The sequence below is a fragment of the Pimephales promelas genome, chromosome 11 (assembly GCF_988280905.1).
Source record: "Pimephales promelas chromosome 11, fPimPro1.hap1.1, whole genome shotgun sequence".
Taxonomy (NCBI): domain Eukaryota; kingdom Metazoa; phylum Chordata; class Actinopteri; order Cypriniformes; family Leuciscidae; genus Pimephales; species Pimephales promelas.
In genome coordinates, this window is record NC_142779.1 from 24894036 (window position 1) to 24910772 (window position 16737).

Below are 16737 nucleotides of genomic sequence, written 5' to 3' on the forward strand. Positions count from 1 at the left end.
TAAATTGACAAACGTCATATGTGTAATTGAGGGCACAGTTCAGACAGAATAAAAAGATAAATTGTCTCTCGCCATTGACTACCATTCATATTTTTTCCGAAATAAGGTCCCATGAGCCGGAAGCGGAGGGGCGGGACTTAGGCTCTCTATATAATAACATATCATCATTTTTTTGATAAGCCGTTTGATAACACCGGTATAAGCCGGTTATTGGCGCTTAAGGACTGGTGGATGAATCATGTTTGTGTCTAAGACTCTATTGAATGGAACTTATGTGATGCAGAAACTCTTACAAAGCAAAAACAAAATAATTTTTTATTCATTAATGCATTTCTCACTTACTCTGCGGTCTTACAAGTTTGAAACATAAATGAATGCATGCTGTCGTGAATATTTAACCAAGGCGTCTTCTCATAGGATAAGGACACACTGTCTCATGAATAATTGAGACACTGATCCTCGATCATCAGTATCACATCCTGTGACGTTGACACAAAGGCAAACGTAAACCTAGAATAAGAAAATAGCACAAAAATACTTAATTAACTAGTTTTCTCCTACAATTAAAACTAACTAATGGTTACATTTTCTTCCATGATGTTCACACACATACATTTACTGTAGTTTATCCAGTGCGATATGTAGACATGGCTGATGTATCCTTTATATTTTACCTCCTGTAATCTGATATACATTATTTTTTAAATGTGATATTCAATGAGAAAATATTTTGGAGTTGAACAACAGTAGGCATTGCACCGTTGGTTGCTATGTAGGGGCTAAGGAAGAGTGATTCATGATTCAGCAGGAAAGAAAAGCTATTTCAGAGGCTGAGCAAGGTGTATATATAATATAGAATAACATGCACTGAGCACAATATGAAACTTTTGATTTCAGGCTGACATTAATGAGGACAAATGTGCAAGCACAGATTGACTAGAGGGCCCATATAGTCCTCTAAGGTCAAGGATAGGATTCACTGAATAGGATTCACTGATTGAAAAATGTTCTGTTCTCCAATTTAGTTTTCAATCACTTTATAACCGTCAGAACCACGGTTAACCAGCATGAAAGGAGTGCTACAAATAATCATAATCTGTCACTTTGACTGACTGGCTTGTAAATTTGCCATCATCTTCTCTTTTATCTGTCAGTATTGTAACACAGTAAATATTGTAAAATTGTAATGGTCATTTTATCACAAGAACGTCTGTTGCTTTTACTCTTACCAGGCACTATGTTGCCTGTTCTTGGCTTCTTTTTATTCTGCTCACTCAATGTGACAGATGCCAAATCATCTTGTGATTTGGTCACCCAATTTAATTTTCAATGTCCCATTAATTATTCCTCTGGTCTACATTTATGCACTTGTTTCTTTTCCTGTGTTTTCACTCATATTGCTCTCTCCTGTTTATGGTTTTCCATTTGCTTATTTTTTTAAAGCTTTACTTTCTTTCATATTGAGCTGTTTGTGTGGTTAAAACACCCCTTTTCCAAAAGATTGTTGGAGTTTAAGGCTTTTTTAAATATTTCTATCAGGATAAACTCAGGATTACACACAAATTATGATCATCATCCCGAGCATAACTTTCTCTACACTGAAATCAAGCGACGCAATAGCACGTAAAACTAACATGTCTGTAATGTTGACACATTTTGCCCATGACGTTTTCTTACCTGCAGGTATATGATGTGTCTAATCTTCCCTCTTGGCTAGTGCTGGCTACATCCATAATTCATAATTCGTGAGAATGTAGTCTATTGGACGCGGCACAGCGCGACACAATGATTCACTGATAGCAAGCGGATGCCCGTTCTTCTTCTGAAGCAGCGGCTACACGAAGGACATATCATTTGCACCTTTGCTTTGTCCAGACAGACTCATACAGGGTAGACACGATGTAAGAAATGACAAAATGGATGATTTTGTCTTTTAAAGTCCAATCGTGCTGACAAATAGCTAGCTATAGGACATAAAAATGTAGAATACCAAATATCAGCCCAAATAAGAGAGAGAGAGAGAGCAAGTTTGAAGACTGCGCGCCGACCGGGGCTTTCACTTTCTCTGCTCGTTCTCTCAGTTAAATAAGCGCAGAAGTCATTCATCTACATCTACATCACTCACCGGTCAAATAAGGCTTTGGTGGGACAAAAATACGCCTTAGTAACACTGACAGAAAACAATGTGCAAGTTCCAGTCTTCTTGCGCTTGATGTTTAAACTTACAAGACTTGCGCTTGTAATGTATGCGCTCGTGCAAAAACAAACATCCCCACCCCCACACTCAAATCTACATGCACGTCAAAAAATACACAGCAATGATTATCGGCCTGTTCACATCGGCCCTATTTTGACATCAGAACGATGCCGATGTGTAAAAAATGTATCATTTCGGCCGATATTATAGCGGTGGCCGATATATCGTGCACCACTAGAATTTTTCAGTAAAATAAGTATGCCAGTACAGTGTTTCTCTATTAATGTTTCTAATTTGTAAAAGCATTGACGCATTTATTTTATGCAATATTTACTCCTGTCATGAATTTTCAGCAGCAATTGTCTTTAGTCACGTTTGATCCCAATCCCCCCCCAAAAAAATCTTACCCTAAACTTTGAAACGGTATTTCGGTATTAAACGTTTTTTAACTCTCAGGTGCTCTTCGGTCATTTTTGACCGAAAAATTTTCTGTTTTGAAATTTTAAAAATCACAGCTTCATCGGAATGTTACGAAACTTGGTGACTTTTATGGCATTGGGTATGTGAACACAAAAAAAATTTGAGGTCATGATTCGAGCAATTTAAGTGGTCGTAAAAAAATTAGTCACACTTTTGCTCTTCTGTCAAAAATGACCGACCCATAGGAAATGAATGGGAAATTGACAAAAAAAAAAAATTCTCTGAATTTTTGAATGTACAATCTACAAATCGGCCACAATTCTAAAAAAAAGTACACCGCAGGAAAGGGGTGACACTCTACAACATCTAGAGTGCAAAACAGACACACCCACCAATACACACACACATACAAACACACTTTTATATACATACACACCAATAAATTTTGATTACAAAAAGTATGTTTTGAATTTTTAAAAATCACAGCTTCATCGCAATGTTACGAAACTTGGTGACTTTTATGGCATTATGTATGTGAAAACACAAAAAATTGAGGTCATGATCGGAGCATGCCAAGTGGTTTAAAAAAAATAGTCACACTTGTGGTCTTTGGTCAAAAATGACCTCCATAAGAAATGAATGGGAAATTGTAAAAAAAAAGAAGAAAAAAAATTGTGAATTTTATTTTTTTTTGTCAATTTTTTTAATAATAAATAGTTTTTGAGATTTTTTCAAATATATATTCAAATCCACCACCACCAACAACAACAACAACAAAATGTGTTCATAAACAGCTGGGGAATTCACATGCCTCTCCATAGAGAGCTGTACATGTCATCTAGTGGTTACACCATGATTCTATGTTTTTTCTCTATACTGTAACCAGATGGTGCTAATTTTCTTCAAAAAATATTTTTTTTCTGAAGGCCTAGACTCTATATTAAACTAAAATACTGCGTTAATATTTTTTTGAAAAAAATAATATATATATAGAAAAATATATATATTTTTCCATGGCAAAAATAAACCATAAATATTGTATGAATATGAATAAATTAAATTAAATTGTCTCAAAATACTAAATTAAAAAGAATAAATATTATAGAACAAAAATAAAATTGCGTTGGTTTTACTGGGATGGAGAAAGTTTCATTTTTAGGTGTCCGGCCACTTTTGACCGGGAAGATAACAAGTGTGACTCCGAAACGAAGAGCACCTGAGGGTTAAATATACAGTACATTGGCCAGTTGCATAAATTGCTAAGACTAGTCTCAAAAGTTAGTCTTTTTTTTTTTTTTAACTGTGTTCATTACTGTTTTAATTCAAGTTACATATAAATGTAGATCGGTCTAATTTGATACTAAAATGCAAGACAGATCAAGTCACTTTTGTAAGTCACTTTTCCCACATTTCCAGTCCAATCAAATCCCGATGGATAAAATTAAGTCCCGCTCTGAATTTCCTGCTTTATGTTTTTTGTTTTGCTCCAATGTACAGCATGGAGAGTTCATTTCAGCCTGCAGAGTAAACACAAGACAATCTCCCATCATTTAATATCTGTCTTCAGCGACCTTATCTACAGTCCGCTCTCTTTATTTCATTTCATGCATTATTTCATTCCTGTCTGTTTGATCACTTAGCATCTGTCTCTGTGTTATTAATGTTTGTTTAGTAGAGCTCATGTCAGGGGAACATCTCAGTCTCTCTCTCTCTTCCTCTTATCTCTGTATGAATCATAGGTAATAGATGTTTGGCTGAAGGGCATTAATAGTAGTTGAGCTGCTCTGAACAATAGTGCTTAATAACCAAGACAGAGTAAACATTAATTTATGAGCAAGCCAGAAGGAGGCTTACCTGCTTACAGTACCATGCAGCCCTTAAAGCTGCAGTAGGGAGTTTTGAGAAAACGTTGACTTAGCCCGGAAATTTGAACAAGCACAACCGACAGGTCCCACCCCCTTGTTCTCTACTGTGCTAGAGCCCTCCCCCCACAGCTGAGCCTGCCGTGAACCCGGCCACCGATGACTGCGGATAAACAGTTATGACACATTCCCTATAGAGACTCAACAATATCCTTTACATTGACTAAGGCCTGCTCATACTTTGACTTAGGGCTGGGCGATATATCGAGTATGTACGATGTATCGTTATATTTTTTGAAACGATATGGAATGAGGCAATACCGTTTATATCGATACAGTAGTTTGATATGAGCACATCTGAAAAATAGCGGAGGTTGCAGTGTGAGCTGCTGCAGTGAAAGTAGCTAGGCTACGTAGTACAATTTGTCCTAAACATGACACAAGCTTATATTAATTGCGTCAAAATCACTTTGATATAGTTAACAAGTTTAAGGCAGCTTGCCGCCCTGTCAAATGCTCTGACAGACACTGTTGCTGACTGACAGATATACTTGCGCTGTTTAATGCGTTTGAGATGTGCTTTCCTCAGTGCTCAACTTACATTTCACAGGTATATTCTCCATCTGTAAATGTTAGAAAGTAAAGCAAATATGTCCATTTCACAACAAATATGTCCATGTCAGAAGAGGACGAGCTTCTGCAAGTGAATCTCCGCTAAAATTCATGCTTCCTTGAACGAGCGCCGGCGCGCGCATGCGCGTGAATAGTACTACGTAGTACGCAATAATTCTGACTAAAATAAACATATTGCTAAAATATTTGTTGTTGGAGAAAATAAATGTGCCATATGTGGAATTTTAAACCTACAAGTATATATTTTTAATGAAAGTGAAAGTGATTAAAATGGGGTAATCAAATGCAGGCTAATATAATTAGTTTGTGCTTTTGTTTTTGTTTTTTTCTTTCATTTTGAGTTTAGCTTTTAGTCAATATAAAAACAAAAGCTTTTTGCACATAATATATTGCATAGCCTATATTATATTTGTTTCCATATCCTTCAATATCAACATTGTTTGTAGGATATCATTGGGCCGAATGTGAATATATATATATATACAGTATATATATATATATATATATATATATATATATATATATATTTTTTTTTTTTAAATGTAAAGATTTTCTTTATCTAAATAGAAAACGTAGAAAGTACCGAGATATTTATCGTATATCGCCATTTGACCAAAAAATATCGAGATATGATTTTTTGCCCATAACGCCCAGCCCTACTTTGACTACAAACTTGGTTCTCAAATCATTACGTATTTTGCAATATATGTATGTAATGTAACTTTATATTGTTGCACCCTTTCTATATGTAATAATGGCAACAAACTAACGTATATATATATATATATATATATATATATATATATATATATGTTGGCCTAATGCTTGATAAGGTTTGCTAGTAAATTTGTAACGGGGTTCAGTTGTTATGGAAAGGAGGAGGCGGGAACCGGTGAACATTCAACAAGTTTAATAATAAACAAATACAAAATGAAAAAAGCCATTAGCCCCTCACAGACAACAGACAACACAAAACAGAACATAAAATCACAACGTAAAATCAGGACTGTTCCTCTCTCCACTGCCATCGCTCCTATGCAGTGGTGGAGGAAGTACTGAATCTCAGTACTTAAGTAAAAGTACAAATAACCAGATAAATATTTACTTTAGTACAAGTAAAAAGTAAAAAGTACCTGATTTTAAATGTACTTTAAGTATTAAAAGTAAAAGTATTGCATAACAATTTATTCTCTTAATGTCTATTTTTTTCTTATGATTAATAAAACATTTAATTCTAACTCATTCCACCTAATACTCCTATAATGATGTTCAATAATTATGGGAAAAAAAAATGTTGTCACCGTTTCTGAAACAAGCTTGCAATTAGGCAATATAGGCCTACACATCATGCTTATCCTTACTATATATTAATAGCCTAACTATGTTTGGCAGTAAACGCGATTAATTTATGGTGTAATTCTGAACCTCTTGGCTTGCCATAATCTTAACCAATATTACACAGGGTGCATTTCCTATGCACGTAAAAAATAATTTTCGCATAAATTGCACGATAAACACACTGCGCGCGAGACGCATTTAGTGTGACCGGGTTGATATATCTATGGCAACCAAACGTCACTGGTGAGACAAACGTGCAACGAACGGATGGTCAGATTACGTTTTGGCAGGGGAAAAACTGATCAGGAAATGTAATGAAAAAGTAACAGAAGTTGTAGAAATGTAGTGGAGTAGAAAGTATAATAATTGCTGCAAAATGTAACAAAGTAAAAGTAAAAAGTATTCACTATTTATTCTACTTAAGTAAAGTAAAGATACGTGAAAAATGTACTTAAGTAAAGTAACGAAGTATTTGTACTTCGTTACATTCCACCACTGATCCTATGCCTCCGCTCAGTGGTTAAAGTGGGATTTGTCAGGTGGGGGAACCCTCAAATTTTGTGTAGGTGCAATAGAGAAAAAATGACTCATCGTGGGACAACATATTGAGTATCGTGGTATAGCAATACTTTTTGGGTGTCGCTGTGGCACCAAGTAGCCTGTCACTTATTTACTTGATATTTTAATGGTTATATTTTGGCCCATCTACACTGATTGACAATACTATGTTAAAATTGCTTAACACTGGGACAAAAAGTGGGGTTCGGGGCCTCCCCGAGAAAATTTTGATTTCTCTGAGCAGACTTTTGATGGCCAAAAAAAGGATAATAAATAGCTTTAAAACCCCCTGAACTTTGACTGATAGTCTTTCATTTTCGTCTGTGTCAGTGAAGTAAATAGGCTTAACTGATAATTATATGTTTGATGAATCATTATCTTAAACAAGTTAATTTCCTCAAGGCTACCAGGTCAGTATTGCCACCTTCTACAAGCTTTGGAATTTTAAAAAGTATTTTTAAATAATATAAATTAAAGGGTACGTTTAACGCAGTTGGTGGAATTGGCAGACGTCCCTCATCATGCGCTGTGCAAACGCGTCAAAACATTCTCAGGACTCAGATTCTCAGGTATATGCAGCATTAAATGCACGCAGGTAATTTTTGAATATTAATGAACGAATATTAATGTCGATATACAATGGTTTGTTAAAACTAATCCTGCTATTGATCTCTTTGTAAGACCTAGAACAGTGGCTATAGGGAAAACCAATGTCAGGCGAAATATTTCGGACCTAAAACTAACTTTACTGCGCTCAACCACCGCGAGTGCATTTCAAGCATTTGTAAAGCCTTGTGTATATACACCGCGTTCCAAATTATTATGCAAATGATATTTTACACTGATTTTCCTAAATAGTCAATGCAAATGACAGTCAGTATAATTTTCCAGTCACCAACCACTAGGGTATAAGTTGAATTTCATAGAACAAAACACCCAACGAAAACAGTATTTTTTGAAAAAATAAAAAACTCAAAATGCACTGTTCCAAATTATTATGCACAAAAGAGTTTGAAAACATTTTATTGGTTGTAAAGAACTGAAAATGGTAATATGATGAATTTGCAGCATTAGGAGGTCAAATTTAATGAAAACAAAAGCTATTTCAATCAAACTCATCTTAACAGGGCAAGTTACATGTTAACCTTGGACCCCTCCTTTGATATGACCTTCACAATTCCTGTATCCATTGAAGTTGTGAGTTTATGGAGATTTCTGCTTGAAAATCTTTTCACGATGTCAGAATAGCCTTCCAGAGGTCTTTTGCTTGAGGATGCTCCAAAGGTTCTCAATAGGGTTGAGGTCAGTGTGGGGGCCACTCCAAGAGTTTATCTCCTTTTTTGCCCATAGCAGCCAATAACACAGAATTATTTTTTGCTGCATGAGATGGTGCATTGTCATGAATGACAATAATTTTGCTACGGAAGGCATGGTTCTTCTTTTTGTACCATGGAAGAAAGTGAGAAGAAGAAAGTCAGAAACTCTGGATGCATTGCAGAGGGCATTTTCACACCTTCAGGGACGCTAAAGGGACCTACCAGCTCTCTCCCCATGATTCCGACCCAAAACATGACTCCGCCTCCTCCTTGCTGACGTCGCAGCCTTATTGGGACATGGTGGCCATCCACCAACGATCCTCTACTCCATCCATCTGCGCCATCCAGGGTTGCACGGCACTCATCAGTAAGCAAGACTATTTAAAAATTAGTCTTCATGTATTTCTGGGCCCACTGCAACGTTTCGGCTTGTAAGTATTGGTTAGGGGTGGCAGAATAGTAGGTTTATGTACAACTGCAAGCCCTGGAGGATCCTACACCTTGAGGTTTGCGGGACTCCAGAGGCCCCAGCATCTTCAAATACCTGTTTGCTGCTTTGTAATGGCATTATAGCAGTGCTCTCCTAAATCCGATGCATTTGTCTGGCAGTAACCTTCCTCATTATGCCTTTTTCTGTACAAACCCATCTGTACTCTGAATCAGCCACAAATCTCTTCACAGTACATTGATCATGCTTACATTTTCGTGAACTATCTAAAGTTTTCATACCTTGTCCAAGGCACTGCACTATTTAACTCTTTTCCGCAACAAAGAGATCCTTTTTCTTTCCCATATTGCTTGAAACCTGTGGCCTGCTTAATAATGTGGAACATCCTTCTTAAGTAGTTTTCCTTTAATTGGGCTCACCTTGCAAACTACTTATCACAGGTGTCTGAGATTTTTTTCCATGATCCAAAGAACTTGGAGACACAATACTATCCATGAGTTTGATTATAAAACTAAATATTACATTTTTATGACACTTATTTCCAATTTGCATAATAATTTGGAACGCGGTGTACACTCGAAACGTCCGCACGAGCGCGAGGCTCCGCGCGCACCTCTCCAAACAGACGAGGCGTTTATACTTTACCTAGTTTATACTTTATGCGTTTGTACTATATATAGTTTATGCTTTATGCTTTTATCGCTCACGTTCAGCGGGTAGGAAGGGAAGTTGGTCCATATCTGGAGAACCAAGATTCGTTCAGATTAATTAATCTATTTATTTATTAATTTATCTGAGGTGCCGGAACACAGTTCCGGACCGTTCCGGCCCACTTTAACCCCTGCCTCCGCTCCTCCGTGAGAGATGCGAGACCGGTGCGTCTCACAGGTGTCATTTATTATCACTCACGCCACCGGCCTCGCGCCGCTCTCACGTCCCTCGGCCTCGTCCTGCTCGCCACAATATTATTTCAGCAACATGACAAGCCAGTAAATTAGCAGGTTTCAATTGTTGCTTTGTCAATGGGCTCTGTCTAATTCTTTCTTTTTCGCTTGTCTATTCTCATCAGTTTTTTTCCTTTTACCTGTTTTTGTTTTATGAGCAGGTGCCACTTGAGAAATTCACAGTTTAGGTTGTTTCTCTGCCATTAGCACAGCTGCGGCACACCGGCAATCTTGAGTCTGAACGACTGGAACGTGTGATTGACACTGCTAATACATTCCTCCTGGCTCTGATTGGTTGTTTCTGACCGGGAGCAGTGTATTTCTGCAAATGGCAATATATATATATATATATATATATATATATATATATGAAGAGTTCAGATGCAAAAGCCTCTAAGTGACATTTGATATTTTCTTCTAGAATGATCATTTTTATCAAGCTTGTATATTTAAGTTCAGTGATTTCACTTAAATGGCAATGATAATTACCTATTAATTGTTATTTAAGTGAAATTACTGAACTTAAATATACAAGTTTGATAAAAATCATCATTAAAGAAGAATATTTTAAATGGCATTTAGAGGCTTTTGCATCTGAACTCTTCATATATATATATATATATATATATATATATATATTTACTTTTTTATACAGATTATCTGTCTCATATTCTACTGTCAGGACATAATGACAGTGTTAACAAATATAAACAAAAAAAAAATGTTTTATGAAAGTTGTACAGCATGTCTACATGTCGCTGTGTGGCATCACAAGAGATTTTCCTTTCTTTGCCAAAGAAGCAGTGTGTGTTGGGAAATGTAATCGGTTGTTCACAACAATGTCATTGACCCAGAGGGTCAAAGCTTCCTGTCTGTCAGGGGAGGAACTGGAGGTCATGTTATTGCACATTAGTACTTCCTGTTGTGGTGGTGTGTGAATTAGCTTTGGGAAAAACTTTTGAGACACTTAAAATGACTGCAACTTTTCAGTTTGATCAAACCCTGGGCTAAACTTTACAACGTTATCCCTGTATTTAAGTATTTAATGGGCTGCACAATCAATTGAAGAGACACAACTACAAGCCAAATATCCTTAGAATATTTCATCTTTTGATAGAGATGTACTGTATTTTAAAGTGTACACCAAAATACTTTAGACTTTTCTGTTGGTATAAGCCTATAAAGGCTTTTAAAAGTCTAAAAGCCTTTATAAGCCTTTCAGTCGGGGTTGAAGAGAGCTGGGCGTCGGTGAAGGCTTGGATGTCAGAACTCCGAAAACGTCAGATGCATTTTTCAGATAGGCGCTATCTTTATAAATAAACTAAAGATTTGAGATTTAAACAACCACATTCTCGCCTGAAACACTCATTTCATGACTCAATAACAGTAGTATTTTAATATTTCGCGGGACGCTTGCTGGTTGGTGCGAGATGCATTCTGGGATGCCTGGCTATCTCAAGTCCACACAAGTCACCTCTCGATGCATCCTCGGTAAACAGGGCGGATCAAGAACACATCCGGGGATTTGAAGTGGACTTGACTAGATGTGAACTTTGAATTGGAACAGTACTTCGGCAGCGAGTGATGACGTTTCACAAGTCCACAAGAACACAAGTACAGACAAGTACGCATATTTATAAACGGCCATACATAATATGCAGAGCAGTGGGTCGTGAAGACTGGAGTTGAGAACCCCTGACTTATACAACACACACAAATACTTATTGACCATGCTACAAAACACACAAAAGCAACAATTATTAATAATACTTACAGGTTGAATCCACACTTGAAAGCATTTGTTTGTAAAGCAACGAGACTAACACATTACAAGGTTCAGCCTATACTTGTGTGGTATAGTTGTAGGCTTATTCTGTACCACACAATCGTTGTAGAATCGTTTGAAATGTTGTAGGCCTGAGTCTGTCAAAGTTCTAGTTTATTTAATAAAAACACTGCTTCTTGCTTCCTGCTCTGCATCGTAACTCTCAGACAGTCACAGTATCATTTCATGTTGGACTTTTATGGCTTGTTGTTGGTCACTTTTTAACCAATTCTTACCCTGTTTTGAATTTTATCTCACGCTCTGACTTCACCTGAGAAGTTATTTGCATGTTCTAACCTCTCATTTTAATAGGATCTAAAAGTATTTTGTGTAATGATTATCTTAGCTTACACTACCTTTCAAAGGTTTGGTGTCAGTGTATTTTGTTATTGGTAAGTCTCTTGTAATAAGTCTCTTATTACAAAAAAGGCTGCATTTACTTGATCAAAAATACAGTAAAAACAGTAATACTGTGAAAAATTATTACAATTTAAAATAACTGTGTTCTATTTTAATATAATTTTAAATCTAATTTTATCAATGTTGAAAACTGGGTTTTGGTTGTGCTTTGGCTCTGCTTGACTATGTGGATAAATATGGTATACTGCTCATAAAATATTCTCTAGCTTAATAGATATAACCAGTTTAAAAGGATGGAAAGAATCTCAAGCTAACTAGCAGAATACATTACTGTAGCTTTCCCCATTAATAGACACGGTACTTCCTTTTTATTATTATTATTTTTATTTATTTATTTTTTTTTAACAGGCAATTCTCCGGAGGTTTGTGCTCCATGCATGTCAACCTTTCTTGTCCGTTGTGACAATTAACCTCTGCCACACCATACATGTGTCAAAGGCCCTTAAATGGCACCATAAACACTTGTGATCTTCCTACAAGTCCGCACTTTCTCGTGTCAAACCAAAGCTCATTTCAGTGCAGGCTTGGCAAAAGTATGTATCAAGGGTGCATATCGACCACAAAGGGGGCCCTTGCGAGCACCCTTCTGAAACCTAAAATGACAAATGGGAAACCTTACTGTCTTGAGGACTTAACGGACATAAGCACATGGTGGCCATTAAGTCCACAATACCATAAGTGCATATGAAGTGTGTCATTTGGGACAGGGTCAAAGCAGTCAAAGCTTGTTTACATTTGCTGATATGATGAGACACGCACAGGCGAGTATGTACACATGTATTTCCAGTGACAAAGCCATTCCGAGAGGTGTAAAATATGGATTACCAGTGAATCAGGGTAAGACCAAAACACATTTTGGAAGGATTGATGATCTATTGACTCAAATTGATGATGTATTGGTTTTAAATTTTGTTTATTCTGAACAAACAAATTTTTGAACGGTAGCGTAAATGTGTTCCTTGAACTTAACTACATGAATAATAATTTGTATCAAAATATTGCATTGTGTTGTTTATAGTTGTTAAAGTTGTGCTCAATTTGCTCAGGGCTGAAAAAAAAATTAGGAAACATTTTGGTGACAAGGTGGTATACGAGAGTCTGGTTGAACCAGGCTAGTATTTGTTCTCATTTGATTAATCATCTGAAGTCATAATCAGAGGACAAAATTTAAACCAGTCAAGTGAAGAATGCATAAATTAGTCAAATTTGGCTTTGGTGAGTAAATAAAACAGAATGACTTGCCATTTGTCTGGTAACTTTATACGGAAAATCTTCATAACATGCTTTAAAGGGCACCTATTATGCCCCTTTTTAAAAGATGTAATATTGGACTCGGTTGTCCCCAGAATGTATTTGTGAAGTTTCAGCTCAAAATACCCCACAGTTAATTTATTATAACAATTTGAAAATATCATTTTGGGGCCTGTTTGAAAATGAGCTGTTTTGAGGCATGCCACTTTAATGCAAATGAGCTGCATATCCCCGCCCTGCCTTTGGATGAGGGCGTAACTTGATACCTATGGCAGTCAGTCTAAGCAGAAGGGGAGAGTGAGAGACGCGCTGTTTTGTCTGTCATTCAGCATACGTTTGAATCGGAATAAATAAATAGCACGAAGAGACTCCGGCAGAATAAACACAAATGAGAATGGACCAGTACGTCTCGGTATGGTTATTTGATACATGTATGTACTTACAGAGTTGTAATCGCGTCCTCTTTGCAAGTATGGTGGAGCAACACACACACACACAGACACACAAATACTAACGCTGGCGCATTTTTTTTAAACTAACGTTACACACACATTCTGTGATAAAGTTTGCAACGTAACTTACAAGCGAAATTACATTTATGCGAGGGACCTGTGGCGTCATGTTTACTTGTCATACAGGTGCTTCTGTGGCAAATGTGAGAAGATGGCTAACTTACAGAACAAGAACATATATGCGTTTTTTAATACAATATCTTTAAATATATATATATATTTTTAAACGTGTGGTTACACACTATACAAACAAGGTTTTAAATTATATACACAGACATCCTACGACGACAACAACTTTAGACGCATTTGTTATTGAATTGGCTGACATCGACTGAAAAGACTATTTGCCCAAAAATCATAAAATACACTTACTGTTACTGGAGGTGACGGTGGATCGCAAACAGTAGATGACGATCCACACTTGAGGATTAACTTTTAAGCCACAACAACAGGATTAACCCACGAGTCGATAAGTTATGTTAACAAAAGATATTACCGGCTGTCGTTGAAACAATGGAGGATGATGTGTACAGATCACCGAGGGCGGGGTCTAGGCCACAGCCACACTGTCAATCAAACCCCTTGCTCACTTTCTACGTCACAAAGAGATTTTTATCATGCTAGGGTGGTTTTGCTCACACACTGCCAACACACATTTATGTTCAAACACCATGTAAAAGTTAATTTTCCATAATAGGTGCCCTTTAAGTCAAACTCCCTGATGTACAGTAAGTGATGCATATTATTCAAATCTGTTGCATCTTTTACCTCAATGGAAATGTTATTATCAGAAGATCATCTAAATGCCTAATTTCTATTTTCTCAAGAACTCCATGTGGTGATGCTTATGTGGAATATTTTATGCATTAAGCCACTGAAACAGAAATATCACAGACAGACAGAGACTGGCTCATCTCATCGAGTCAAACAATGATCTGTGCTTTTTGACGCAATTATACAAACAATAATTCCGTGCAGAGCTGTTAAATCCATTGTTTTTTATAGCCAGTGATTTTCTCAATTGATTCGCCATTGGCGAGTGTGGCAAAAAGTACATTTTGAACTAAATATAACATGTTTTAAAACATCCATGTAACACTCTTTTCAGGGTCTTGAAAAGCAAAAAGTGAATATCAGCTGTTGAAAAGTGAGAAAAGGTGCTTGACTTCCTGTTATTCTGCTCGTAATGTATCATATCAGCCCATCTACAGTTGACACCTCAGAGAGAGACAGCACAATAAAGATGTGTTGAAGGGTGTTTTGTGTGCTCTTTCATGTATCATGAATCATGATACAGTGCCAGTCAGCACAGCATATATCCAGCCAATTATTTCTGTCTGTTCTTTTTATTTATTTATTTATTTGGGATTGAAATGAGGGGGTCTGGTTTTAAGACTGAACTCACGATTAAATATGTTTTGAAAGTGTTTCTTGTATTTACAGCTTGTGTGTGTTTTATTTCAGAGGGAAAGGTTGAAGTGACTAAAGAAGGATTGAAGCTGTGCACTATGGGACCAGGAAAGGTGTTCGGAGAGCTCGCCATCCTTTATAACTGCACCAGGACGGCCACTGTGAGAAGTGAGTTCACACAGACCACAGTAATAATTAAATAAAATGATCCTGATTTTGATTCTGAATAAGCAAAGGACACTACATACATAGATGAATACAGCTTGAGTTTATTCGAGGCCACATTTCCCAGTCTTCCAGTGTGAGATTATAATTCTCAGTATGACTGAAGACAACCAATCACATCTGTGATTATATGTTATTTCATCAATAGACAGGAGCCCAGATTGAGATAGATGTGGGGAATGAATTTATATTAGGAGACAACAAATGAATTGTGCTCAGATATTCCAGAATGTTATTGGTTATTTTGTGATTTGAACATACCCCTAACCCTGAATTAAAGTATTATAGGGCATTTATGTAGAATTCAGAAACCGTTGTTATTAGTGACACCAGTGGCAATGTAGTGAACTGCAGCCAGCAACTTAGGCCTATTGCTTTTGCTCGCACTCGTGCAAATGTTGCAAACGAGACTACATGCGATTCGATGCTCCGAAATACTCACTGCAAAGTTATTTTTCCTTCGTTCCTTAGAAGTAAAAAGAAGTTGAAAATACCTTTGCAGCGATACACTTAAACATCCAGATGCCGTTGATGCTGATGAAAGCGACGTTTAGATGAATATGTAAATATCCACAGCATGCTTTCCTCTCAATAACAAAATAAACACACCAAAAATGGCATTGTTGAGAGCCAAAAATCATTCAGTTGATGACTGATGTTCTCTCAACGAGGATGAGGACGTCGTTGCCTTTTCCATTATGGTTTTTTGATTCTGACTGATTGACAGTGGTGGAATGTAACGAAGTACAAATACTTCGTTACTTTACTTAAGTACATTTTTCACATATCTTTACTTTACTTAAGTAGAATAAATAGTGCCTACTTTTCACTTTTACTTCGTTACATTTTGCAGCAATTATTATACTTTCTACTCCACTACATTTATACAACTTCTGTTACATTTTCGTTACATTTCCTGATCAGTTTTTCCCCTGCCAAAACGTAATCTGACCGTCCGTTCGTTGCACGTTTGTCTCACCAGTGACGTTTGGTTGCCATAGATACAGTATATCAACCCGGTCACACTAAATGCGTCTCACACGCAGTGTGTTTATCATGCAACTCATACGCGAAAATTTTTTTTCGTGCATAGGAAATTTTTACGTGCATAGGAAACACACCGTGTGTAATATATGTTTGGTTTGGTTAGGATTATGGCAAGCCAAGAGGTTCAGAATTACACCATAAATGAATCGCGTTTACTGCCAATAGTAAGGATAAGCATGATATTGTCTATTTGCAAGCTTGTTTCAGAAATGGTGCCATTTTTTCCATCATTATTGAACATCATTATAGGAGTAGGCTATTAGGTTGAATGAGTTAGAATTAAATGTTTTATTAATCATTAGAAAATAGACATTAAGATAATAAATTGTTA

At 36.6% G+C, this 16737-nt stretch overlaps 1 protein-coding gene across 3 annotated transcripts in view; it reads left to right on the plus strand.

The window, feature by feature from the left end:
- prkg1a (protein kinase cGMP-dependent 1a) overlaps positions 1-16737 on the plus strand; it is a 102953-nt gene that overhangs the window by 19952 nt on the left and 66264 nt on the right. For all 3 annotated transcript variants that reach the window (XM_039650833.2, XM_089117216.1, XM_039650832.2), the window contains one exon: positions 15189-15302. In XM_039650833.2, the coding sequence (XP_039506767.2) occupies positions 15189-15302 (114 nt within the window). The remainder of the gene's footprint in view (positions 1-15188; positions 15303-16737) is intronic.